We start from the raw sequence: 27,423 nt of genomic DNA, 5'->3' as shown, positions 1-27,423 counted from the left end.
TCTGGCTGTCTATTGGTGTCCTTCTTCAGCTCACATTTGGGCAGCCAGTCATGCTGATGAGACTTTATCCGTGTAGCTTCTGACATTCCGTGGAGATGGGGCCTATTTAAAAAAGGCAGTTTTACTCTTCGCTAGCCAAAGGCTTTGCATTTTTCCCTAGTGCTGTTGCTTGAGAGTTTGTTGTTGTTTTATTGGTCTTGTTGTTCTGTTGTTTCTGTTGTTCTTTGGTGTGTGAGTGTGTGTGTGTGTGTGTTTGTGTGTGTGTGTGTGTGACTTTTCTAAGGGAAGTATCTTCAGCTCCAATTTAATGAAGGAATCCTGCCCCGTGGGTCACTGACTGAGGACCTCAGAGAGGCACTGCATGAGCCTATTGGTAGCATGTCACAGAGGGCCAGAGCCACAGTTGACTTTCCTCAGCTGTTTGAATGCACTGCCTGTAAATAGCCCTGCTGGGTGAGGGTCTAGGTAAGAGAAGAGTCCCTTGATAAGGGTCCCTACAGGGACATCTTTCCGAGTCCCTAAAAAAGAAGGAAGATGAGAGGGTGATCTGGGGGTCACGGGATATGACATCCTCATTGGTTTACAATAAATATTGCAGCACCGGGGCAGCCAGGAACAAAAGTTGCAGCAGTTCCAGCACAGACATCTTAAATATTTGTAGAAGTTGCTCATGAATCTGGTGAAAATATGGATTTATAAAACTCTGGCCTTCAGAGAGCGTCTGTGGTCGTGCTGTGTTTGAAAAATGAAACATGTTGTAACATATAAGCTGATTCCTTGCCTAAGTATTAGTGATTCTCTTTAAATGTTCTTTCTTTAGTTTTGGGGGAACTTGAACCCCAGAAAAAAATGTCACACACAACACGGCAACGGGTACCTTCAGGAGGTCAATGGACGTTCGCCAGCCCATCATGGATCACGGGAGGACTGCTGGTGCTAGGCCCTAACCCTAACTGTGACTTGTTGCAAAGACTGGGATCTGCATGGCCGAAAGCAAGGAGCTTTGCCCTGAAGAAGCCCCATTCTGACAGGCAGTTCACTTCTTCCTCCTACCCAACCTAAGGCTCCACTCCCATTCACTAATAAGACAAATAATATCATATTCATTCAGAGGAATGGGGCTTGTTAAAAATGGTAACATGAAAAGAAGTAAAAGGTATGGCCCGAGACATGGCGCGTGACGCAGCAGCATGTCCCTCCCAGCCCCTACAGCTGCTGGCAGCTGAAGCTCTCACAAAAGGGCTCCCCTAGCTGTGAGGCTCGCCAGGAGCTCTGCTGCGCCCCTCAACGTCATCTCTCATGTCAAGATCCGCAGTCTGTGACTGGGGTCGCTGAGAAGCACAGGACTGTGAAGGAAAAGCAAGGACCTGAACAAGAGGCACTCCCTTCAGCACTGTGACAGCCTGTCTCCCACTCCCCTCTCTGGCAGCCCTTTGCCCGGCCTTCCCTTCAGTGTTCCAGACTTCCCTGTCTGTGGATCCACTCTCTTGAAATGCCCACCAAAGGGCTTTGTGCGCAAAGGCTTCTGTGCTCACCTTTCTGGAAAAAATGTTTGCATGGAGAAATTTAAATTAAAATTAGGCGATTCCAAGCGGACACAGAACCAAATGCAAATCGAGAGACTTCAAATGCAAAATAGTACTTCTTAAGGGTCTATTCTGACAGACAGAGGAGCTGCGGAGGAACCCAAGTGGCTGACAGATCTTTCAAAGAAGCCGAGCAAGAGAGAGTTTTACTGCATGGAGGGGTTTCCCATCGGCTGGCGCTAACTTTCTTCTCTTTAAATCCATTCCCTTGCTACAGAGTGCCAAGCATGGATATTCATACAGAGGAACTGTCTGACTTACCAATAACAAACAGACACTACGGCGATCTTCAGGAAGAAGGAAACAATTTGTTTCCCAAGCTGAACATTATGGGAAAATATCTGTCATCAAAATGCTTCATTAAAATGCACATTTTTGCCTCGAAAATCAGTACACTCAGACACTTTTTCAAACAGATGGAACCCCTCCCAAATTAAATTGACTCTACAGTAAAGCTTTATCAGGAAATCTGTCTTAAAATGTCTTCACTGCATGGAATTATAAAGGTCAGTAAGACCATAGACAGAAAAAATAGGATCGCTTTAAATGTATGTATGGCCCATTAAATATAAGATTGATTTCCCAAATGCGTGCTACTTGAGAAAACAGAGCTGGCTCTTCCCCCCTCCTCTCCTGCATGCATTATTAAGTTTAATCTTTTGCATGCCTGAGCTTCCTGCTGCAATGCCAGGAAAAGTAGCCTGTGGAAAATTCAGGCCAAAATGAATGATGGCTTCTAAGATGTGTTAAGTAAAAGGTGCTCTGGGAATGTCTGAAAACTTATTTCACTCCTGTAGCTTTTATGAAAAGACCAAAGGAAAACACACAGTGACAGAGCGGAGAGAGTGGGAGTGGGGTTGCGGTGGACACGGGTTCCCATTACAACGTGTGCACTAGCTCCTGAGACTCTGGCAAACGGCCTGCCCTCACCTCAAATGTAAAGACGAGCCCCGTGGTGTACAGGGCTGCAGTCTTAAAGCCTGCACAGGCAAGGCACTCTGGTGCCAGGCACAGAGTTGGAGGTCCCCTGAAGGGTCACAGTCCTTACCACTATGGGGTAATGGCCTTGACCTTTCTCCTGTTTAGCTTTGTCTTTCATGTCCACCTCTTAGATTTGCTCACAAGGTGTGAGCATCATGCATCTCTTCGTTTCCAGAACTGTTCACTTCAATGGAAGTGACTGGGACAATTGCAAGCCCTTTCATACAAGGACATTCACAAGTCAAACATTAAAACAGTCTCGATACTTTAATGTTTTATTTTATAAACTGTGTCCGATCATCACTGCTCTGGCATATATAAACTACGCGGCAATGAACAAGTTAACGTGCTCCACTAAGGCTTGGGATTCTAGTGGACTGAGGAACATAATATCAATATGTGGTTAAATCAGGTGATGGCATAAAATATTTAGAACATATATATATATATGCATATACATATGTATATATAGGTATGTGTGCATGTGTGTGTATGAATATCTCACAAATATCTCCAAACTCTATTCTGAATTAGTAGTATCATGAAAATCTTCTTAGTTCAAAACATGATGACTACACGTCTTTACTAAAGATAGACATGTTTCCGTTTTCATCTTCTCTTCACTTTCTCCATTTTGACAGATGTCAGAATTGTCTGGGTTTTCCCCTGCTTCTTTGTTTGTTTGCTTGTAGCATCTATGTAGAAAGCACTTTGATTGGTTTCACTGAACTGGTCCAGGTATAAGTCAAGAGGGAAGCTGCTTAAGGGAGAAACAGTCTGGTCTATAGTCTACAGGGGCTGTGTGACTGAATGGGCAGCCTCCATATTCCTTTGCAATGGCTCTGCAGAAGGGGCCATACCGAGGTGACTGCAGGGGCTCTGTTACACGGCTTGTGGGTAACATAGTCCTTCTGCTGGTGATATGGGTAAATATGCGTGTATGTATTAAAAATAGTAAGACTATAAAAAAACAGCTGTTGGGAGAAAAACCAACTAGTGAATATTGTTTAGGTCTATACAGCTGTAACAAGCAAATTGCAATTTTGTTTAGGGATAGATACAGATTTCTGAGACTGGGTAGGGTGCTCACCTCAGATGGTAAGGCTCTGGATTCAACCCCTAACACCACTAGTACTCATGATAATAGCAAATAATAAAAATAAAAAATATGCTGGTCTTCCAGAAGATGTGAGTTCAATTCCCAGCATCCACATTTGGCAGCTCACAACCACCCTTCACTATAGTTCCTAAGCACAATGCCTGCTCCTGGCAGCCCCATTCATAGGCATATACATATCCACACTTGTATACCTAAATAATAACAATGAACCATGGGTTCAATGCCGATCATAACTTAGTAAGCTGAGTTTTCCTTTCTGAGGGTTTCTTTTCTCTTCCTAAAACTAACAGAAGCACCTTCTCTAAGATGCTAGAAGCCATGACCCACTTCCGCAAATGCACTTTCTAATAGAGGCGCATGTGCCAACTTTTATATGACGTCAGGGCTTAGAAGCTGCTGGCAGCCCACCGGTGGAGCGCCGCTGCACAAGAAGCCTCCTTAGCAATGTCTGAGCTTCGAGGGTTTGGTTTACGTTTGGAGCTCACTTTAAGAGCCTCTCACACTTCCGAATAAGTTCTCCCTTCTTTCCTTAATCATTTTAACCATCCGTAACTACCCCAAACCAAAAGTTTCTGGGGAGGCTTACTATTTAAAGGAACCTTAGAAAGAACTCTTTGGTAAAGCGAACAGTATTATGGGTTGTACAAAAGCAAACACTGCTGAGAGCAGTTTCCCGCTGCGCATGTACTTGGAATCTGCCTCCTTGGGTATACTGACTTTAGAAGACATCAGGCAAATGACAAACATGATGCTCAAGGGGTTTCTGTGGCTTTCATTTCAGGGAGTTTGTCATAAAGGCAGGTGAGAACCTTTGTCATCAACACTGTCTGGACAGGCAAATATCTTTCTGAAGCAATGGTTCTCCTAATTGAGAAACAGCCCCAAAAGCATTATGGGGCATCTCAGAGATCTGTGGGGCAGAACATAATGAGAACACAAAGGTTTTGATCGTTTGTTTGTTTTTTGAAATATTACTGAAACATCTTACAGCGATGGCTTGAACAGTGGCCAGGTAGCGGATGGCGAGATCATCAAGGTCCTGAGACAGTGTCAACCCAGTGACCTACAGGAAGGAGGAAAAGAGAAGAACGGGGATCAACAGAAGCCTCCATGGATAGCGATAACTCCCATAGACTATGAGCATGTTCATACCTTTTTTTTCTGGCTGCAACAAGTTCATATGCAAATTCCTTTCTTTGTGAGCTGAACATGAATGCTTACTAAGTTGTTTAAACTTGAAACTTGGGGGAAAAATATTCCTCCCCTACACCAAAAAATTCTTTGTGAACCAAACCAAACCAAAATTTAAAAATAAATAAAGTCTCTTGTACAATTAAATTTGATATTTTAACATGAAATTAAATGTGATTAAAATGTTATAAATAAGTATCATTTGTGGTTCATAAGAAATAAAAAATGTGAACAGTTGGCATTTGACTATAAAAAGACCATGTACTCAGCTTCTGTCAGAACGTAGTGTAATAGTACCCAAGGGTTATTCAGGATAAATAATACATCTCCTACAGATGTTATACCTACTGAGGGATAATTTAGAATCTATGGTTTGCAAGGGAATCCCATTAAAATCAATCAGAACCATATGAGCGGGTCGGCTTCTCAGAGATTCCAGAGATGAATGGATGCTGGCTGTGGATGCAATCAGCTTGTTCATCTCTCTGTGTCAGTGTTCTTTTGGAATCTTTAGAAAGGGAGGCTGATATATTTTTCAGGTTTGTGGACATCAATACCTTTGTTCAGTTTAGATAAAAGAGAAACTGATCTATCTGTGTGCACGTGTGATTGTGTATTATGGGTTTTCTTCTTTGGCCATGTTGGGTTCAGGTCATCAGACTGAGCAGCCAATGTCTTTATCCAGTGAAGCACCTCTCTGAACCTCACCTTAGATCGTCATGTTATAGAATTAATTTCTGTAATATAGCTATATGGTGTGAGGAATCTTGAGCTGCAGCAGAAATAAAAGCATAGCCCAAACAACACTGAGGTGAGTAGTCTGCCAAGTACTCTTTGCTCCTTGGAAACCCTTATTTGATGAATCTCTCCAAATTCCTCTTCTGTTCAGGGCATTCTATTGCTGGGCACAGATGCCATTTGCAGAGCTCTCTTCCTTTCTTTCTCCTTCATTTAATCTCCCAAGCCCTTTAAAGTCTGCCTGCTTTTGTCTTCTCTGCTAATCAGTTACTTAGTTCAGGCCATGATCCTGGTCTTCCTGCTTGTTGCTATAGGCCATTTCTAATTCTTCTCTACAGTGGAGCTAGTATGATTATTCTTATGTGCAAACCTGATCACGTTAAAGCCTAGTCAGTAAGGGAAACTGAGGCATGGGACTTAAGAACTCAAGGTTAGCTTAAACTATCTAGCGAATTCAGTATAACTGGGACTACACAGCAAAGCTGTCTCAAAACAACAAACAAATGTAACAGCATCCTCCACTCCCAGAACACCACCAACCAACCAACCAACCAAAAAAAGTCTGGCCAACTTTTCCTTGTTACCTTGTCACTAAAGAAGGAATGCATTCTGTGCACACCTTCCTGGCATGGTCCCTGCTCATTCCAATCGTATCTATTTATTCTTGCTTTCTTCATGAAACATGACTTGCTCCTGCTGGCCTGAATCGCACCCACAAAAACTGTTGGCTTTTTCTTGGCTGATAACAGGGTCACCAGGTATGACTATGTCTTTGATGTTAACACACAGGCGCATTGAAAGGTTACAGGACAGACCAGAAAGGAATTCTGGGACCCCTCTTTCCAAACCAATAATGTGAAAGAGTAGACACTATGCTACTGTCTTCTTGAGCTAACAGCAACTCAAAGGTCCTTTTCTTCATCCAAACACCATTCTTTCTTCTAAAATCTGATCACTGGAGAACAATATCTGGACATTTACTGCTTGGCTCCTTAAATACTTGTATGGATGAGAGGAAATTAGTTCTATAGTCTCAAAGAAAAAAGAAGTCAAAAATCATGTTAAGTAACTTACTCGATGTTCTCTAGATCCCCACTCTTCCCCTTCCTTATCCTAGGAGTGTTTCTTATGAGACTGGAATAAAGCAGGTTCCAGGAGCTCCCAAAAGACCTTGTGTGAATAAATATAAGCCATCCCGCCTGGCAGGGTTAAATACATTCCAGCTTTGCTACAAGCCCCTTCCAGCGAACACACAGGGTGAGCCGCCTACAGCTCAGCACACAGAAGCCTGGGTGATGGTCACTGGTGATAGGTGGGTGCGCACTTGCTCATCCCTGGCTCCTCATCTAGTAGGGCAGCTGACTGGACCACCTAGAGCTCCCTTCTGGAGCCAGGTCAGTAAGTTGCCTTCTTCTGGACAGCAACCGGAAGTGGATCAGGCCATGATCATCTGGTTTAAAAGACCAAATCCAGATCATTTGTGATTGGGTGTGGCATTTGGGGTCCATTTTGTATATAAGAAGTATTCCCTTATATATATTCATTGGACAATCTAGTGTTTACGTTATAATATGAATAATGTTGCTGGTTCTGATCTCTCTCAATTACTAACATCCCGAAGGCATAAAAAATATGGCATAGTTATATTTATTTTTTAATATCTAGTAAATATACATAAGAGCTTCCGAAAAGCATTAATGTTTGAGCACACTGATTTCACAGTCCTCTCTGTAAGTTTCTGGTGCCTCCAGAGAAAAGGGACATTTTTCTACCAGAAATCAATGGCACCAAACTTTAACTCTAGAGCTCGACAGTAGCTGCGTCAGAAAGGGTTACATGAAAGGCAGCTTTGACTCTTCTCCAATGTAAAGCATAGCCATCATTCCAAGACACAGCATCCTTCTCGGGAAGGAGTTATCAAAGAGGACTATTAAACAGGAGGTGTAAGCTAAGAAGCAGCAAGCGCAGCCCCAGAGCCGCCTTCAGCACTGCTTCACACTAACACCGGGGCTGTGGTGCTGGAGGGAGACCCAGTGAGCGCCATTTCTCCCTGACGCAGAGACACTGTGATCTGGGGTCTTACATCCTTGACATCTCACCTGACAGGCACACAGGCACCTCAGAGGGCCTGCTGGCCAGTTAGTCCATTTCATTCTGTCAAAGACTGGGGATTTTGCCCTGGCGAAATCAGTTCATGATGGGGCTTTCTACGGAATGTGTGCCGGGTGGACAACTCTGGAGAATGAGGAAACCTTTGAGGGAATTGTGAGATCTGAGTTCCTAGGAATGCTAGAGATGCCCGGGAGGTGTGTGTGGATTTATAACAGCTTCCAAACCAGGACAGGCCCAATGAGCTAGATGGCTCAGCTGAAGGCTGACTGGTCCTTTCGATAAGAGGAAGTTGAAAGGAAGCATAAGTGGAAGGAGCGTGTTTATAAATATGTATGTGCCTATTTTGAATGTTGAGGCGAGACAGTCAAATGTATGGGGAAGCCCCACGGGAGACTTATGATGGCATGTACATTTTATTTCTTTTGGCTCTTGTGTTAAGGGGGAACTATAAGAGAAAAGAACTTACTTAGTATATAGAAATGTGTTAAAGTTGCATTTGATGTCCAAAATCATGCCAACAACTACAATGGATCAGTGAACCTCCTAACTTAAAGATACAAAGTATTAACTAAATGTGTGGGTTTTTTTTTCCTATAAATTAAGTGTACATGAAAAGAAAGATGGTAAGGCTTACAGGAGGACATCTGGGTTTATATCACAGATTCCTTCTAACAGGGTGTAGAGCCTTGCGTGAATTGTAGCCCTTCTGGAATTCATTTTTTCATCTGGAGGACAGGGTTATAATAATACTTAGTATTCTTGAAGAATACAGGAGATTGCATCTGAAATTTCCCTCATTTATTGGTAAGATGTACTGGGTCTATAAAAACTAGATACTCCTTCAGGTCTTACAGCGCCAGCTATGCATACGAGAAAAACTTATTAAGGGTGCCTTTTCCTTTCAACTATTAACAAATGTTCATTTTCTTTCTTTGGAATTGTATAAAAGTTTTATTCCCTCTGTGATAGAGAAATAAAGCATTTCCTCCAGTGTACTATAGAAAGGGGTGGATGAAGGTTGGAGGTTGCTGGATATGGAGAACCCAGTGCAGAAGGCAGGCCATGATCAGTCCCAGCATCAGAGTGCTAAAGATACAGAGCCTTCTACGAACATGGAGAAGCCATGTGTCCCTAACAAGTACCCAGGCATAGCTTCGTGAGGAATACGTTTGAAGGACTTGGAGAAACCTTAGATATTACAAATTATCATATGCATGTGTATTATAAACTGGAGAGACAGAAGCTAAAGCCTCATCTTGGACTTGAGCTTCAACATTGCACTATTCGGTCATGGACCACATGTGGGTACATCCCTTCACCATCCGGGCATTCACATTGAGTGCAGTTTCCTGGGGATCCTACTCCAGGTTAACTAAACCTTTGATGTGGGCTGACAATTCATACTTTAGCAAGAACCCAATGCACTAAATTGGAGGGATGGGGGCCCCAAACCTTGGCATTCTTAGTTGTAAGTTCATAGGTTCCCCAAATAATTCAAATAAGTATATCAAGAAAGAGTCTTACTCTGGAGCCCGAACTGTATCAAAATCTGAAACTTGAGCTCCTATTAACCACAAATAGATGTTTCCACACAACAAACCTAATTGTTTTAATAATTTGCATAATAATGGAAAAATTATTATGCACATTGTATAAAATTACCTTTGAGCTATGCATATAAAGTATTCATGAAACCTAAATGAAGTTCAAGTTTAAACTTGGGTACTATCTTCAAAATATCCCACTAGACACATTTGGATATTCTAAAATTCAATATCTGTTTCTGGTAAGGACTAGTAGCTTAGTAATAATAGTAATTTAGTTACTGTTTCCTTCCAAGTTGTTAAAGGAATAAAAATTATATATGTTAGCTATGAAGGTGTTTTAGGAAACATTTCTCTAAGGGTCCCTGATAATTGTCAAAGACAAGGCAGATATCCTACGTCCCTAGAGCTTGACGAGGCGTATCAACACTTAAGGAAATTACCTGGAAGCATTCTAAAATACAAAAAGGTTTTCTGAGGAAGGCAGAGTTGGTGAAGGAGATGGAAGAAAGCTCCGGAGAGGATTTTGTGGGGGAAGAGACGGACAAGAGAATGGGGACCAGTCTCTATCGGTCTAGAGAAGCCAGCGAGGACTCAGTAACTGTGGGGGTTCAGGCAGACACTTTACACAGCTTAAAACCCATGCAGACTTGGGAAATGAAGATGAATGGGCCACTGTGGTGTGGGAAGAAGAATCAGAAAGATTTCTGTCCTCTGGTTATGCAAACACTAATTTATACTCGGCTATAAAGGGACTTGACAGAAACAATCAGTTACTAGCTAGCTGACCTTAAAGGGGAGTGATTATCCTGATTTATCACATGGGCACCGAAAAGCAGAAGAGGAAGGCAGAAGAGCTCAGGAAGTGATGGCAAAGAGGAAGACACACTAGCCTGTGATGAGACAAAAAAGAGGAAGGCAGTTAGCGGGCAGGAGGCAGAAAGGAAAGCCAGGAAAGCTCAAAATATGAGATGGATCTGCCCTGGTCTTGCTGTGTTTAAGGGTATAGGGAGAAGGTAATGAGCCTAAGGAAGCATCTAGAGCAGTGGTTCTCAACCTTCCTAATGCTGTAACACTCTAATACAGATCCTTTGTTGCTATTTCATAACTGTAATTTTGCTACTGTTTACGAATCATCATGTAAATACCTGTGTTTTCCAATGGTCTTTGGGGTCATGACCCACAGGTTGAGAAACACTGATCTAGTGACTGGGCAGGAATCCTGGTTGCTTACAGGGAAACTGCTATCTAGTCTTACCTATGTTGGAATTACGTTCAGCAACAATATGACTGGAGCGGAAAGTATATTTTTCCCAGAGCCTTCCAGTAGGAGTCTCCGCTTTTGGCCATGTGAAAACTGGAGCAGGGAAACCAGGGACTAGAGGGGCAACTTGGACTTTTGAGCTGTGGAACTGTGATGGTGCAGTGGGTACACATATTAGAAGGAAAGAATGGGCTCACACTCTTCCAGTGACCTGATTCTAGCACTACCTAACTGAGGTGACACTGGCAGTACACACTGGCTGAGGCTCGGTGAAAGCCATTTTGATGCTGCATGCACCAGTTCGCGAAGCTGTTCTGTACCAGTGCTCTGTCCCCTGCATGCTCCTGTCTAACCCCGTCTTCAGCCTCATGTCATCCTGGATCCTATTCTTGGTCATCAGGCCCTAGTTCTTCCCAGTGTTTCTCTTCTGGACAAATGCAACAGATTCCATATGCTAGCCCACTGCCTCAAAAGGTCCACACTTAGTCTACCTCTGGTTATATTTGGTGTTAAGTATACATAGAAAAAAAAAAAACAGGTTATAAGCAGTGATCTCCAATCTGGGTCTCGACCCCTTTGGGGCAACGACCCATTCACAGTGGTCATCTAAGACCATGGGAAGACACAGATATTTACATTAATTACATTAATTTTATGGTTGGGGTCACTGCAACATTAACTGTATTAAAGAATCACAGCATTGGGAAGGTTGAGATCCCCTGGTTATAAGAAAGAAAATGAATTCTACAACAAATTGAAAGCAGAGTAGAAAGAGTGAGAAAACACCCAAAGCCTTAATGCTTCAGTTTTACTCTACTTTTAAAAATATGGGGGCCGGAGAGACGGCTCAGTGGTTAAGAACACTGGCTCGTCCTCTAGAGGACCTGGGTTCAATTCCCAGCACCCACAAGGTACCTCAAAACTGTCTGTAACTCTGGTTTCAGGGGAACCAACACCCTCACACAGACATACATGCAGGCAAACACACCAATGCACATTAGATAGGTAGGTAGGTACAAAGATAGATAGATAGATAGATAGATAGATAGATAGATAGATAGATAGATAGATAGATAGATAGATAAGAATGTTTTTGGTATAAATTTGAACTGAATGGGTTCTAATCTTAATTTTACTATTTCCTCCACTGGGTAAATTTGATCACATTGCTAGATCCTCAGTTTCTCCATTTGTTTCAATTGTCAAAATTATATCAAAGCATTTTTGTAAAAACTGGCAAAAATACAAATATAGCATCCACCTCAGAGCTTGGAGTATCAGGCCCCTAATAAATAGGCCTTATTGAAAAATCACTACAAATTAATCACTTCGGTAAGTAGCAGATTATCTAAAAACCAGCTCAGTAATACACAAGATTTGCTTTTTTTTGTAAGTAAAAACTCAAGAACAATGGCAATGGGTTTCTGATCCTACTGCACGCACTGGCTTTGTGGGAGCCTAGGCAGTTTGGATGCTCAACTTGCTAGACCTGGATGGAGGTGGGGGTTCCTTGGACTTCCCACAGGACAGGGAACCCTGATTGCTTTTCGGGCTGAGGGGGGGGGACTTAATTGGGCGAGAGAAATGGGAGGCGGTGGCGGGGAAGAGACAGAAATCTTTAATAAATAAATTAAAAAAAACCAAAAAAACGTCTGAATAGGACAGTTTTAAACAACAACAAAACTTAGCATCTTTGAGGCTGCCTTTGCAAACTGCTTTGCTTGGCTCAGGGCCTTCCAGCTCCATCCTCTACTCCTCATGCCAAGAAGGCATGAGACCCTGGCTTTTCCCGAGTTCCTGCAAAGTCTTAGTTGAGTCCCTGACAAAACAGACATCTAAATGTTTAATGCGGTGTCTCTGGCTGGGATTGGGCCTCTGCCAAGCCTCCAGGGATTATACAAGCTTTTGTAAAGCTTCTTTCCTGACTCAACAGCCCCTGGACCAGCACTCAGATTTCCACAGTCTGAGCAGGGAATAGATGGTACCATACAGTTTATTAAAGAACTAAAATGTAATTTCCTGCTCAGGGTTGTGTAGTATTCCAAACGAAGCAGAGGAAACACAGTGCAACCAGCAAGGAATGCTGTATGTCTGCTATGCACTCATGGCCTGTTAAGTCTCTTAGTCCATGTACTGCTCTGAATGGGTGTTTCAGGAAAATAAGCAAACACCCTAAATGACCACCATCTAAACAGAGACTATGTCAATTGGAGCTTAAAGATCAGTCATGTTCAGTGAAGAAAAGGCTTTCAGAATAACCATTGTGTGGGGTCTAGATCTGCATTCCCTGTGTATGTTTGGGGAATTGTAGCCAGAGATCTAAGGGTAGAGAACACCCATGTGCAGATCCACACGAAATGCATAGGAAACACATATCTTGAGACACTCTGAGCATTAACAACTTCTCTAGCTGGTTTTATGGCCGAGGACCTCAGTAGCTGTTCCAGTCAATTCTGGGGCTAAGGTGCAGATCTACAGCTAGTCCAAGGCTCATCGGTCTCATATGGAATCCCCCACGAGGAGCCATTAAGCAAGCACTAGAGAGACTCATTTGTTGGGAAGCCAGGGTGTGCTGGCTATTGGGCAAGCATTTCTCATTTGAAAATGACCATGGAAAGAAGCCCAGGCTACTCCAGCTTCCCTTTGAACAGACGGTCCTCATACAATAAACCTGACACTGTCACATGCTGATGTATTTTCAAGTTAAGATGCAAATACTGGCGCAGTTTCAAAATTTATACTCTCTTCATCTTCACAGTGATGAAAACTGCTCAACCCTCCATTTAGTATAAAAACAAGCACACAATGAAATAGCAAAAACCAACCTCCCAAATCATGAAATCATTCTTTATGATTTTTGGGTCTATCTATCTTTGAATGGATGTCACCATTCCCTTTCTTTACTTTTAAAGCAAGCATTGCTTTGCTCCTCCTCCACCTCTCCATCCTCCTCTTCTTTTGAGTTGGTCTTGAATTCTCTATGTAGCTGAGGATGACCTCGTATTCCTGATCCTCCTGCCTCCCATTTCCTAGCTCTGGGATTATAGATATATACCACCATGCTTGACGGAGAGCAAGAATTTCTTTTATTTTATAAGGAGCTATAGGCTCACTAGTTTTAACAAGATTGCTATTGACTAGGCTTCTGTTTCTTTTAGATAATGATTAAGTCAGCTCTAATATTCTCCTTATCAAATAAAAAGCAGAAAAGGATATGTATCTGGCTTACCTGGCCCCGGCCTCCAGCACCTCTGGAGGCTGGTGGAAAGCAGGCACCAGGGCTCTCTCTGTCTCTAGGCCCTGATGTAAGATTCCCCTTTGAATGCTATGAATATGTTTGATTGCCATTGGTTAATAAAGAAAATACAGATCTGGGGTTGGAGCCTTGTTTATGACCATAATTGATTTTTAAAAAAAATGATGCTGCGGATTTCAACTCAGTCTTTAAGCTTTCAGTATTTTATTTTATTGCAAGGAATGTGGACAATAAATGTTTTGGGAATGAAAACCTGAGGTATAGGATTGGCAAATGGATAAAGCAAACAGTCATAACGTGGGATCTACCTAGCATATGAGTTAGGGAAAAACGGTGCAGATAGAACACAAATACCGAAGAATTCCAGGGGTGGGCAGCTTTGTTCTGATGTTACTCAGAACTGGGCTGAAGAGAGGACTTGTCAGGCATTCAGTTAGAACCGCCTTCCTTGCACCTTGTCTAGGTCTTCTTATCGTTACACTGATGTGATGCAGCCTCCTATACGGACAGCTGCTGCATGCTGAGCCCAACCAAGGACAGTTAGAGAGGGAAAAAACTGTTAAGAAGCATCAAACGACACAAGAGGTGTGTTTATGGGACAGTAAAACTCTTGCAAAAGCAAGCACACCGGGATTTATGGATATAACCGGGCCTGTGCTTCACTGTGAAAAGCCCCCTGTGTTAAGTGCATGCTTCCTTATCTAATGCAATGAGATCCCTCAAGAACACTCCACTGGCTCCTGGAAGTACTCTGCATCTAACCAAGCAGATTATAATATTCTACCACTGGTAATTCTTAGGTCTCTGGATGCCAGGATTGATTTTCAAAAACAGATGAAAAAAAATCACACATGAACCGTGATGTCTGTCTGACAAGGTGACCAATGTTGGTAAGGGCAGTGTCGCCAGTCTGTGTCACTTTAGAGCCATGATTGTTTTACCATGGGACCTGGTTCTGTTTCAGAACAATCTTAGGAAGTGGTAAAACAGCATCTTGAACATGTTTAACTGTATTTGGCGTCAGGCATTTGTCTCTCTTGTTAACACTTTCATATTCCTTTTACTTGTCTATCATGTGCTCCTTCCACCCCAGCATTTTTCACGCATTGATTATGAGAAAGCAAGGACTAGCTGTGCCCCCCTCGGATATTTCTCCTCTGCTTCCATTGCTGGCAAACACACTCTTGTCCAGTTTCCTTGTTTGCTCATGATTGTCGTTTATGAACAGAAGTTGATTATGTGGTCAACTACGTAATAAAAGTGAGATTCTGAACTTTAGGGCAACTATTTAAAACAATCTTAATGAACCTACCCACAAACCTTAAATTCTTGAAGCAAGTAGGCCTGATCACTGTTAACTCTGCCTCCTGAACATGCATGCCATTGCTCACAGCCTCCGTTCTCACTGCCCAGTTTAACTTTCCTTATTCTTCATTTCCTAGGCTTGTCATTCAGGGCTTCTGACCTGGCCCCTCAGAATTGAAAGTCACTCTTCATCTCTAGGTTTAACTTGTTTCTTCCATCTCCAAGCCTGGCTCTCAATGTTCTCAAGAGCCAGACTTCTGACAGCCATCCGATCCTGCCTGCCTGGCTCTCAATGTTCTCAAGAGCCAGACTTCTGACAGCCATCCGATCCTGCCTGCCTGGCTCTCAATGTTCTCAAGAGCCAGACTTCTGACAGCCACCGATCCTGCCTGGTTTCTGAAGTGCTACACCCCACTCAGGTGGGTGTGCATTTGCCCATCAATCTTCTCTTGGGCTCCTCAGGAGAGCTCACACTCTCTATATTGAAAACAGTCTTAAAGTTCCTTAAGAGTTGACTCTATCCCTCAATGTAAGTTACTAATTATTTTTTTAAATAATGTTTAATCTGAAACTCTGCTATCGTCTCTGAACAGCTAGGACTCCTATATTAGTCAATGAGCAGCTACAGCAAGTTTGACCATGGGTGATAATATTTACCAGCGAGGTACCAGGTGGCCTAGAGACGGTGATGGAAAAAAAGACTACAAAGCAGTGTGACCGCAAATATGACATAGGCAGGGCTTTCAGCCCCACCAGGGCACAAAGAGGCAGCAGTAGCTGAACACAGGAAATACTACTTTGAAAGTTGGCTCAGAAACAACAATGGCCAACAGATCTTTCCTCAGAGCAGCGGCGACCTGACTATAGCAAGACAACTGAGAAAAACCAGCAGCTCTTGGCCCGTTTCCCTTAACTGTTCCCTCTTTTCCTTTCTCCTCACTTTGTTCCTTCCAAACTTTGCAACGCTTTGGCTGGCCTTCACCTTCGTGCACGGACTGGTTTTCACTTACCATGCCCTTTAGAGTCAGATCGGCTAAGGGAGATCGGTTGCCATGGAAATCTGGCCAAACATGTAAATCAACAGTGAGGAAACCCACAGGCTGGGCCTTCTTAATCAGATCCAGGTGACTGTTCAAATATGCATATATGCTCTGGCATCTGGAAGAGAAGGGGATTTCGATTTTAAAAGGGAATGGGGTTGAAGAGCAAATTATTCTGCAGAAAGAAACCATTTGCACGTCCATGTCAGACCCGGGAAAGCAAACAGGCTCCCAAAAGCTTCAGCAAATCGGCGACTCTTGTAAGAAAGTAGCCAGCGCACTCTAGCATGCCACTGTCCTCACTGCGCCCTGTAGGAAGGGGAAAGGCTTGGAGTCGGGAGTCCCGCTCAGACACTGGCTTCACTCCCGGAAGGTGTGTGAGCATGAGATGGTTATTCAGAGTTCTGGAGCCACCCTCTTCTCATCTGGAGAAACATCTCACAATCCTTGGCCAACTTACCTCATCGGGTTATTATGAAGATCAAAGACCATGAATTTGAACAAACAGCATTCTGTAAACTGTAGTATAATATGGCACATATGCAAAGGATTTATTAAAATCTGTCCCCCTAACTATAGTAATAATGATGAACTGAGAAACAGAAATAAATATATGTTCCTGGATTCAGTGAATGAGTTTCATACACAGTTAGGATCAAGATTTAGACACGTACTTCCAAACCGTGATCTTGAAATGCTGTTGTGTAGGCCTTCCTCCTTTTTATGCTTTAGTTGATTGATGTGCAAAACGATGGAATTGGGACAAAGCTGTTAGTCACTGACATGATTCAGGGCAAAAGAAGATGGACTTGGGAGTGAAGGCAATGCTAATTTCAAGTCTTGTTATTTGTCCTGGCTGGGTAGCATGCTTTAGCCTCTTTGAACTTGTATTTCTTCATTCATAATGGAGTATAACACTGTTTACTCATAAAGACAACAGTCTAGCTGGAGATCATAGGAAAATGCTGCCTTCCCAAGCTCTGACCAATGATCCCAAAGAAGGATTAGAAGCCATTCTCTCTCCTGCTTTTGTGGTGTCCTTGGGACTGCAGTTTAAAGGTTAAAAATATTATAGAACTAAAACACAGGAATGTCCGAGGGAAATAAGTATCTAGAATACTTCTGATGATATTTGTCACCTGTATTTTTTAAATGCCTTAGAAGAAGTGATTTCTAGTTATTCTAGATTTCCAGTTCAGGTTTTGCCATGCCAGTAGTGGTATACCATGAAGTGTCTGTAGGTTTCTAAAAGAATCATAACAATAGTTCATATTCTATCTTTCTCTTCTTCTATCAGTAAAAATACTTTCTTTCTTTCTTTTTTTTTTTTTTCAGTTCTGGGAGATCAAACCCAGGATCTTGAGAATGCTAACTAAATGCTTTACCACTGAGTTATAAACCCAGGCCCAGTGAAATTCTTTTAGTAAGTAAAACTTTTATATGGAACTCCAGTGCAGAAAATGTAGAAAACCCAAGATCGATGTGGGCGCACATGAGCACACAAACTGATGAATGTCTGTTTATAACATCCGCAGAGCAGAGGGAGCCCTACTGCCCAGTGAGCTCTCTGCAGCAATCCTGCTTGGCATCTGTAGTCTATGTCTTTAGTCCTAGCAAGAGGATACAGTATTAATGGCAAAAGCCAACCATGACTGGAGTAGCAACTACCATTCCTGGAGCACTCACTAATCTTCCACTGTGGTCCAGGGAGGATGCATCACTAAGACCCTTTACAGAAGAAGTCCTAGTGGCAGAACAATTGGGAAAAGTCCACATGAAACCCTGCACTGTGACTGATGATGAAGCCATTAGCTTTCTGTATCTCAGCTCAGATACTTTGACAAGAATGTCAAAGTCGCCTCCCCACATCCCTGTTGTAGAATATTCTATTCCAGTTTTAGGAAAAAGCCCTCTGAGGCATCCACAGAAGAGAAGGCTATAACATTTACATATGATCACATCCCGACTTTCCATCTCCCAAATCGCCCTAGTCTGGCTCAACAGGAACCATATTGACAGCAAAAGTCTCAAGAACAATCTTTCTCATCAGAAGCCAAGAGTCTGTTCTAGTCATAACCACTGTGCCTTTTGGAAGGGCATTGCAGCTCCTAGATTATAGAAATAAATATATTTAAAGAAGTGAATGGCCATAAATCTTCTCATTCTGCCTTTCAAGGCATCTCAGAGTGGGCGTTTGGCTTCAGACATTTGGGTCAATAAGAATCTATATGCCTAATTACTATTGATTTGTCATTGTCTCATTTACTGAGCGTCTTTGCAAACAGTGAGATTCATTTAGCCTGCACATATACGGCCACTCATAGACTAATGAGATCCCTGGGGGATGGGCATATGCTTACCCTTCTGACTCCTAACCTCCTTGCAGCTGTGTGTTTATTCTTTGAATTCAGCCTTTCCCCCACATGCTTTTTCAATTATACCTTACCATGTGTGCTATCTGAGTATATCATTCAAAATGAAGTGCACTTGGAAGACATTAAAATAACTAATGCACGTCATCATTCACATAATTTTAACCTCGCATGATGCTGGTTTTGGTTTTGACATTGTTTCATTTCGTATGTTTTATCAATTCTTCCTCAAAGCGCTGCTTGCTTTCTTCCAAGCAGAATAAACTGGGATCCCAATTGGATTTTTCTCCTTCCTACCCATGTGTCCTGTCTTCAGAGAGTCCCATTAAGGATGACAAAGAAAATATACCTTCATCAACCATAAAGTAACTTCATTGGAGAGAAGGTACACTAAACCTTGCCAAATTCAGGCCACCCTTTCGCAATGGGAGTCAGTAGTCTCTACTTTGCAGGATGCTAGAAGATTCCACGCAGAGCCCTGAGCACTATGCAATGGCAGGTGATTAACAAGTATCTCATTCTCTTTTGCTATCACGGTATTTTTTATTACAGCTTGTAGTGTTCATAAACTCAAATGCAGAGACAGTGTCTGAATCACTGCTTCCCTCGCCCCAAATCAATTCATTCTTGAGGTTCACAGGCTGTCCTTCATTATCTGTTCTCTTCCCCAGAACACTCTGTTATTTTTTCTAACCTCTCTCCAGCTCAATCTCCTCTTCTGCTAGTTCCTTAAATATGTAAGTTCTTCCAGAGACCTGCCTTCAGTACTTTCTTTCTTGTTTACTATGATTATATTCACAAGCCAAAAATAAGAATGTATGGTATATTCATAAATACTAATATTAACATTAATAATATTAATATTAATAATAAAAATGACAACAAGGACTTCACGGAAAGAAGCAATCATGCTGTCAGTATCCTGGTCCTCATTTCTCATGCATTTGCTCTTCCCATTCTACTGAAACTCATTTCATCCCTTGACCCCTTCTTCATTTGTTCTCTTCCTTCAGTCCTCCCAACACTTTTTTTTTTCAATTTTACTAACCCCTCTGCAGCTCAGTCCTCTCTTCTGCTACGCCCTTAAGCATCTAAGATCTCCCAGAGAACTTCCTGGTACCTTTTCACTCGATTTATTTATTTACATCATTGTTTTATGTATTACTCCAGTTACCATCTAGTGATGATTTAGACCAAATATATATCCTCATCTCTTCTCCATTATTGTCTCATGATCTCCAGGTCCAGCAATCAACCACCATAAGCTGCTTCTAGAAGGTCCAAGAACAACTCTAGTAGAAATATCTAACATAATAAACACATCCTTCCTGATATACATGCTCTATTTTTTTCTTTTTTTCTTTGTGTGTGTGTATGTGTGTGTGTCTCTTAGCTTTAATTAAAGCTAAGAGTTGTCCAATTGCTTGGTGAAGTAGTGGCAGAGCAGGCAGCATTTCTGGCTCCCCTCAGCTCTCTAACCTTTCCCTAGGATGTCATTTCTTCTTCTAAATATCTCTGTACAGTGGCCAAATGTCACTACCTCCAAATCTTGCTCCCTCCTGACACGTTTTCTGGTCTGCTTCCTAGAGACTCTGCAATGCAAGAGCTGATAATCTGCTACCTCCACCTAAAAGCTGAAGTGACTCCCTGCTGTCTTCCCATTTTTCCTCACTGACAAACTTCCCTTCTGGCACAAGAGGCTCCGACATTAGGAGCTTCCCTCACCTTTGGCTGTATTGCAGGTACACATCCCTTTCTTTTCAGCCTGGCTCCAGTTCTTCTGTGTTCTTACCATGCAAAACTGCATGTTATTTTTTATCCTCATCACCTGTACATCAAATCGTCTGAATGTTTCTTCCCTCTGTTTGCCTGTACCTAAAATCTTCTTACCCATCTCACGGCAACCATCATTTCAGAATCACCTACGCTATCATCTCAAAGCCTTGTCTGAGCCCAGGACCCTGTTATTGTCTATGTTCCCATAGCCACCTTGCTGAACATGACCTTTTGAGCTCCCTTGCTACCTTCTTCAACACAGCTTTGTGTGAGGAAAGGGAGGATCTCAGCATCCTCATGCACCATTGTCAGGGGACTTTGTAACTCAATCTAGACATGTCAAACCGGAGGAACCATGAATTCAAAAAAATTGATTTTTGGTGAGATTTATAAACTTGAGGAACCAATGTGATCAAGGAAATTGAGTTGTGCAAAATGAAATACCAGGAAAACGAGGGAAAGTAGTTAAAAAGATAGACAGGTTTTGAAAAAAGAAAAACAGTTAGCAGAACAAAGATAGTTCTGAAGGACCTGCCACCAAGGGGTCAGTGAGAGGGACATTCCTCATGACCTCTGCCAAAGGCACGCAAAACAGTCTGGCATTCTGCTCAGTCTCTTTAGTCAACTCCGAGTCTTCTGAGGATACCCAGCCTTATTTTCTTAAGTCTCCCTTGATCTGGAACCCCTTACCAACGTTCCCTTCTGTCTGCAAGAGAGCAGCCAGGGCAACCTTCTGAAAAGGCAAATTTCATCATCTGTTTCCTCCGCTTAAAAAATGCAAACCTTGGGGCTGGAATGTGCCTCAGTGCTCACTATGTATTTTGTAGGTACATGACTTGGGTTCAAGAGGTAGAACCCCAAGATCAAAACCAAAAATAAATCAGTGAACAAAATCCAGTGTCCTTTCATTGATCTAGGATGGCTGGCATGGTGGCCGGCCACTGGCAACTTTTATCTGACACCCTCCCGCCCAGCTGTGTTCAGCTACGAGGTCTTCAGTGTTCTCTGGGCCCGCCAAGCTGATGCTGCATACCTTGAAACTTGCTAGTCTTTGTGTTTGGAGGAACCATTCTCATAGCATCACAGCTTTTTTTTTTTTGTCCCTTCCTTTAAGGTCCCACTCAAGAATTACTGCTGCAATGACAAAGACAGCATCTCCTGTTGCTCCAGTACCCTTTGCTCTACATTTCCTGAGTTACTGCATTTTTTTTTCATTTATAAATTATCAGTTTCAGATGACATGTGTATATGTTTGTGCATTCGTTATAATATATGTAAATGCACATGTGAATATATATACATATATATGTATATATATATAATTTCTACAAGTTTTGTTTGTTTTGTCCCTGTTCTATCATAATGTTCACAAAATAAGTTAGACTTGACAGATCTAACCTTGGCTTCGTTCGGTGCAAACCTTGATAGATCATGCTAGCATCATCTATTCAAAGACCTGCTGTCACTAGGACTTCATTCTGAGACAGTTTTAGAAAAAGAGCAGGATCAGCCGTCGATGGTAAGCAATCTTTGTCTATGGGGTAAAATACCTAGATATCTGGCCCCATATTAAGAAAGCTGCTGGTTGCCAGCTACATGTATGAGCACATGGGGTTTGTTTACTTAATTTACAAGCTCACAAGAAATTTCTATTCAGAGATGGGGCCCAAAAGGATTATGGGAGATCAAGAGGATTTGTCTATCTTACATTTGTTTACCTATACTTGTTCCCAGAATTTCAAACAAGATTTGCTGAAGCTAAACTGTGAGGGGAGGTAATATGCATTAGTGGCTTCAAAAGGCCCAAGTAACAGGACTGAGGCCTATGGATTTCCTTCCATTGTGAAAAGTCAACTTTATTTTAAAAGAGTTTTATGTGTTTCATTCAAGACCTGAAATATGAGAATGCTGTACCAAAAAGATCTGATATGATAAGATGAAAGAAATAGAAAGGTGGAAGAGAACTAATTTTATTCAATAAATATGCATGAGAGTCATCAAAATACAGAGAGAGAAGAAGAATCCCAGAGCATAGATGGGATGACTTTCTGGAAGAGACAACAAAACAGTAAAAGATTGCGGAGAACTAGCTGTCATGAATATTAATGTTGCTGGAGGTGGGGGGACAAAAGCCTGTGAACTTGGGAACAGGAAGAGTCAGAAATACAAGAAACAAGGACAGACAACATCTTGGAATGTTAGGTGTAAAAAAGGGACAAAGGAGTGATCCTTGATGTCACACGCTGTGGCAAATGTGAGAAGTAAACCTGTAACGCATCCCGTGGATTTAGCAACGCTTAAGTCACCGGAAAATGTTAATGTCAAAAGCTTCAGGGAGCTGAGTGTGACAGAGTTCACACATTAGGAAACATGTTGGAGAAGCTCAGCCTTAAAGAGAAGGAAGAACAGGGAGGGGGCTAGATGAGGTATGTGGCTATCCAGTCCGGGGCTCACGCTAGGCTGGATTCTATGAATTACTGCTTCCGGATTACTCGCTGATGCACAGGCTCCGAGACTACATTCTAACTACAACGTCTTGCTTTTCTATTTGCAGCATAAACTGAAATGGGGTTCTTCTGTAGAAGAACGTTACAGAAGTTAGGTTTCATTGCAAAAATCTAATTATTCTGTAGGTTTTTATCGAGCACTAAATATTTCCATATTGATATCCCTAAAGTCTGATTCAATATTACAACACCTGTAAGTAAATCAAGCAAGTCAGAACAGTTATGGTTTTATGAGCTCATAATGGAGTCATGGAAAGACATTTGTGGCTGAATTGACAAGAGAGCCACTACCTTTAATCCCAGGCCTACCATTCTTGCAATCCCATCCACCTTTCATGAGAAAGTAAACCGGCTACTGCTTATTGGCACATGGGAAGGGCTGCCACTGAACTTTTTTCTCTTTTCCTCAGAGTGTAAGAGTGTAGTTGTCATTGTCACAATTCAGTTTAAAACCCTTGCCTAGTATATCACCTCCCTAAGTCAAAGTAAGTTCTCAGAGGTATCTGGGGCTAATCATCCGATTTTATCCCATAATAACGAACACCACAGTTGCTATTTGCATCCAGATGCGTCAAGAGTCCTTCAGGAATGTGATGACAGTCATGACCTCGATTCAGAGAAAGTCATGCACATATCATCAATGAAATCTGGTACAGAGTTCCAAAGGTTCACCAATGATTGCAATTTAGGAATTCTTGTTCTGGGTTACACCATGAAAGTACCAGTTGATGAGGGTGCACGGTATAAGCCTTCTCCATCATAATGGCATTATTATGACTCCCAGGGGAAGGCTAGGCAATGCACCCTCCTTTTCTATACCCTGGAAGCACACTGCTGAGATCTAATGCAGCATGTATGCATTCGGCTCTGCGTGGGCTATCCTCTCTGTTAGAATGCAAGCCCCCAGCGGAGTGACAACATCTAACAAGGAATATCAACAACACTTCCTATCATGAGCATTGTTAGTTACTGAATTTCTACTATAACTCACCACTCACCACCTCTGTCAGCCACTGCTCTCCCACTTCTGGTTTTCTCTTTAGCCATATGATGTGTTTACATTGTTAGTTCCAATCACTGTGAGATATGGAGGTACAAAGAGATCAAGTCACCTGCCCAGGTCTATACAGCTGGTAAGGGAGAGACTCATGCAGTTTTGGTTCTAAAGTCTGTGATCTCACTTGCTATGTTAGACTTCCTTATCGCTTTGTACTAGGCATTATTATTGTGTCACACATTTGCATTTTTAATCATTTTATTTCAATTCATTTTATGCGCACCAATCTCCTAAGATTCTTTTCATTAACTGTGATAATCTTGGCTCGGTTATCCACTGTGCACTTAACTATCTGCTCAATTATAGTCTAAACATAAGTTTTCAGAACAGGTAACACATACACATGTAAAACAAACTTAGAAATTAGAAGTTTATTGCTATCTTCAGCTATTGCACAGTACTGTCAAAATATTCTTTGCCAAGAATTACTTAAGTCACTTCTTTTATTTCTTTGACCATTTTTGGTAGTATAGGTAAGCTATTCCTTTGTTATACAGAGGCATGGTTTATATTTATATTTCATTTTGCCACTCTACTACAAATATCTATCTATCTATCTATCTATCTATCTATCTATCTATCTATCTATCTATCTATCTATCATCATTTGTATATCTAATCAAGAATCCATCAATTATCGACCATCTATCTACCTATCTACTTATTATCTATCTATCTATCTATCTATCTATCTATCTATCTATCTATCTATCTATCTATCATCTATCTTTATTATTATTATTTGCATATCTAATCAACTGTCAACTATCTACCATCTATCTACCTATCTACTTATCTATCTATATCCATGTATCTGTTTTTTGTATCTATGTATCTAATCAACCATCTATCAATATCTATATATCATCTACATTTCTTTCTCTAAACATGGGACTATGAGGCCTTCCATGGTTCTGCAAGAGAGATTTATATCCATTCCACGGCAACCATCATTTCAGAATCACGTATGCTATCATCTCAAAGCCTTGTCTGAGCCCAGGACTCTTTTAATGTCTATGTACCCATTTTTCCATCCCCTTCCTATACAGCCTCTATGAGCAACCAATCTTGCTGTTTTCTAATTTAATTTTCCTGTAGTTCTTTTGCACAAATGAGTACGCACACATAGATTTTTCTTGTACTCCTTTGCACTTGATTTTACTTAATATATCTCAGAAGCCAATTCATACTTGCTACTATTTTTACTTTTACAGATGAACTTGAAGGTTGAATCACTTGTGCAAGACCACACATCTGCTAATGTATAATGCCGGGGTGCACACCCAAGAAATCATGACGCCCAAATCCATGCACAGCCATCTCCATCAGGGTTGCTCATCCACACAATCTGTATGTGGGAGTAGTTTCTCTGGGTTTTCTTAGATCGTTCTAAAACCAACTCAACAAATGTATTTTCAAAACCATCTGGATGATCATCTTAAGTACTGCTAAGCATTTGCATTGTTCATAAACTCTGAAAATCATACAACTTCTGAAAATGAATGTCACTCATACATCCACGTAGAAAGGGCACAGGGGGAACAGTTGGAGGAATTACCTGGCTGTGGCCTTGGCTTGTAGTTCAGGAAAGGCAGCATGGCCCTGCACTATATGGTCTATCTGAAAAACATGAAAGAGATGGGTCAATTTCACAGTGTCTCTATCCTTGATGTATGCACACACACACACACACACACACACACACACACACACACACCTGGTTTGTTCAACTAGTTGTCCATATATACTATAAGGACATTTTTTTTAAGTCGGTTCTATATGGATATATCAATTCTTCTTCAGAAATGTAGTGTTTTTTAATGTAAGGCCCTTGGATTTATTAAACAAAATTTAGAAAGAAGAGCAGCAGCGGCTGAGACACTTAATGCTGAGCTAGTAGTAATAGGTAGCACTGGCCCTAGAGCAAAGATGGAGAAGGAATGCATCCGTTAAGTGGGTGAGGGCTAGGCACCTTGGTTGTTGAAATGACTGTCTGTCTCATGATCACTTCATTTCTCCCCCTTAATCCAGGCTGCCGCCTCTAAGCAGCTGAGAACCTACTGTGCTTTACTAAGGCAGTCTTTGTCCTAGGGAAAGAGGGAGAGCGTAACGATGAAGTCCCAGCTCAGCACAGCTGAGGTGCTCTAGACCTGCCCAGTGACCTACCCCAAACTCAAAACTGTCTCAGGGGAAAGCAGGACAGTTCTGCAAGGCCAGGGATGTCTGAATTGTACAGATCGTATCTGGAATACTCTGTCTAGGATTTAATTCCTAATCCCCCCGGTCGCTCTAAACAAAACATGTACTACGCCTGAAACATCAATGCTTCTCAACACTTTTCTATGCCTGCTCACTAATCTGTGTATTTCTGAATGTTTACTTCAGTCTCCGGGAGTCTAAAACAACCATTCGGAAAGAATTATTTTCATTCAGTCTTGAACAGACTCTTTTGGCCCCACGGAAATTGGCTGAGTGTTTTTCTTAAGAACTAGGGCTGTGAAGAAAAGAAGCAAATTGATTTTAGAGACACGGAGGCCAGGCTCTGGTTCTGCCTCTCACCATTTCTGTGACTTAGACTCACTAAGCCGCTCTGAACCCCAATAGTCTCCTTTATTGCCAGCTTTGTTTTAATCAGGATTCCTAGGAAGAAAAGTGTGTCTGCCACAAGGCCAACAGTCGCATAAATCAGCTAACATTCATCAGTTCATCTTACAGCAACAACAACCAAGAATTATACACACGCTGTTTCATCTACTGCTTACAGAGCTCCCGGGAAGATGCTGTTCTCTGTTACACAGACGAGAAAACAGGGGCTCAAAGACTTCAGCTAGGTAATTAACTTATCACAGGTCACAGGGAGTAGGTAACAGACCCAAGTCTCAATCTATGGTTTCTAACACCTAACGTTCTCATTGACAACTGCTGTAGTGTATGGCCTAATAAACTCCTAGGCTGAATGTAAATTAGTAACTTCGACTGAGAACAATTATGCGGAAATTCATCAAAATAATGCCAAAGCCGCTGGGTCATTTCAATTAAAAAAAAATAAAAGCATGCAGTTTTGAAGTATGTGCTTCCTTTTGGTTCAACTTTGGGTCATTGTACTAAAGCATATTCTAGAGCCTCAGGAAAAAAATTACAATTCCCATAGAGCACAGGGGTGATCTATTAGTATCTTAGAAGATACGGCAAATGTCTACATTTAATGCTAATTTTTATGAGAAGCACATTAGGAGTTCACAAAACAAATATTTAAATGACCTTCCAGAAAGACATGGAAGTTTTTATATGAATGGAGTTATTTAGTGTTTTTTGAGTACTAAATGTACTAGGAAATGGGCTTAGAATCTGAGGATGCAGTGAAATGTATGCACAACACACATAAAAGCATAATAGTCCACGCACTGAACTACCTACCAAGTCCTTGTTTTTGTTGGTTTGTTTTGTTATAGGGTCTCATTATTCCACCCACACCGACTTATATCTCACGATCTTCCTGCTTTAGCTATTATGTATTATGTATTACCATGCCAGTAATTTTGGCTCTTTAATTATCTAGTTTAGCTTCTTCTTC

At 41.7% G+C, this 27,423-nt stretch overlaps 1 protein-coding gene across 3 annotated transcripts in view; it reads right to left on the bottom strand.

Moving 5' to 3' along the window:
* Window positions 1-27,423, bottom strand: part of Fggy (FGGY carbohydrate kinase domain containing) — a 373,913-nt gene that overhangs the window by 83,109 nt on the left and 263,381 nt on the right. For all 3 annotated transcript variants that reach the window (XM_013348239.2, XM_026781785.1, XM_005352745.2), the window contains exons 10-12: window positions 25,408-25,469; window positions 16,108-16,255; window positions 4,676-4,750 (exon numbers count right to left, since the gene is read on the bottom strand). In XM_013348239.2, the coding sequence (XP_013203693.1) occupies window positions 4,676-4,750; window positions 16,108-16,255; window positions 25,408-25,469 (285 nt within the window). The remainder of the gene's footprint in view (window positions 1-4,675; window positions 4,751-16,107; window positions 16,256-25,407; window positions 25,470-27,423) is intronic.

This window comes from Microtus ochrogaster, chromosome 10 (assembly GCF_000317375.1).
Source record: "Microtus ochrogaster isolate Prairie Vole_2 chromosome 10, MicOch1.0, whole genome shotgun sequence".
Taxonomy (NCBI): Eukaryota; Metazoa; Chordata; class Mammalia; order Rodentia; family Cricetidae; genus Microtus; species Microtus ochrogaster.
The sequence above is the reverse complement of the archived record's forward strand: the minus strand, read 5'-3'. Positions and strand labels throughout refer to the sequence as shown.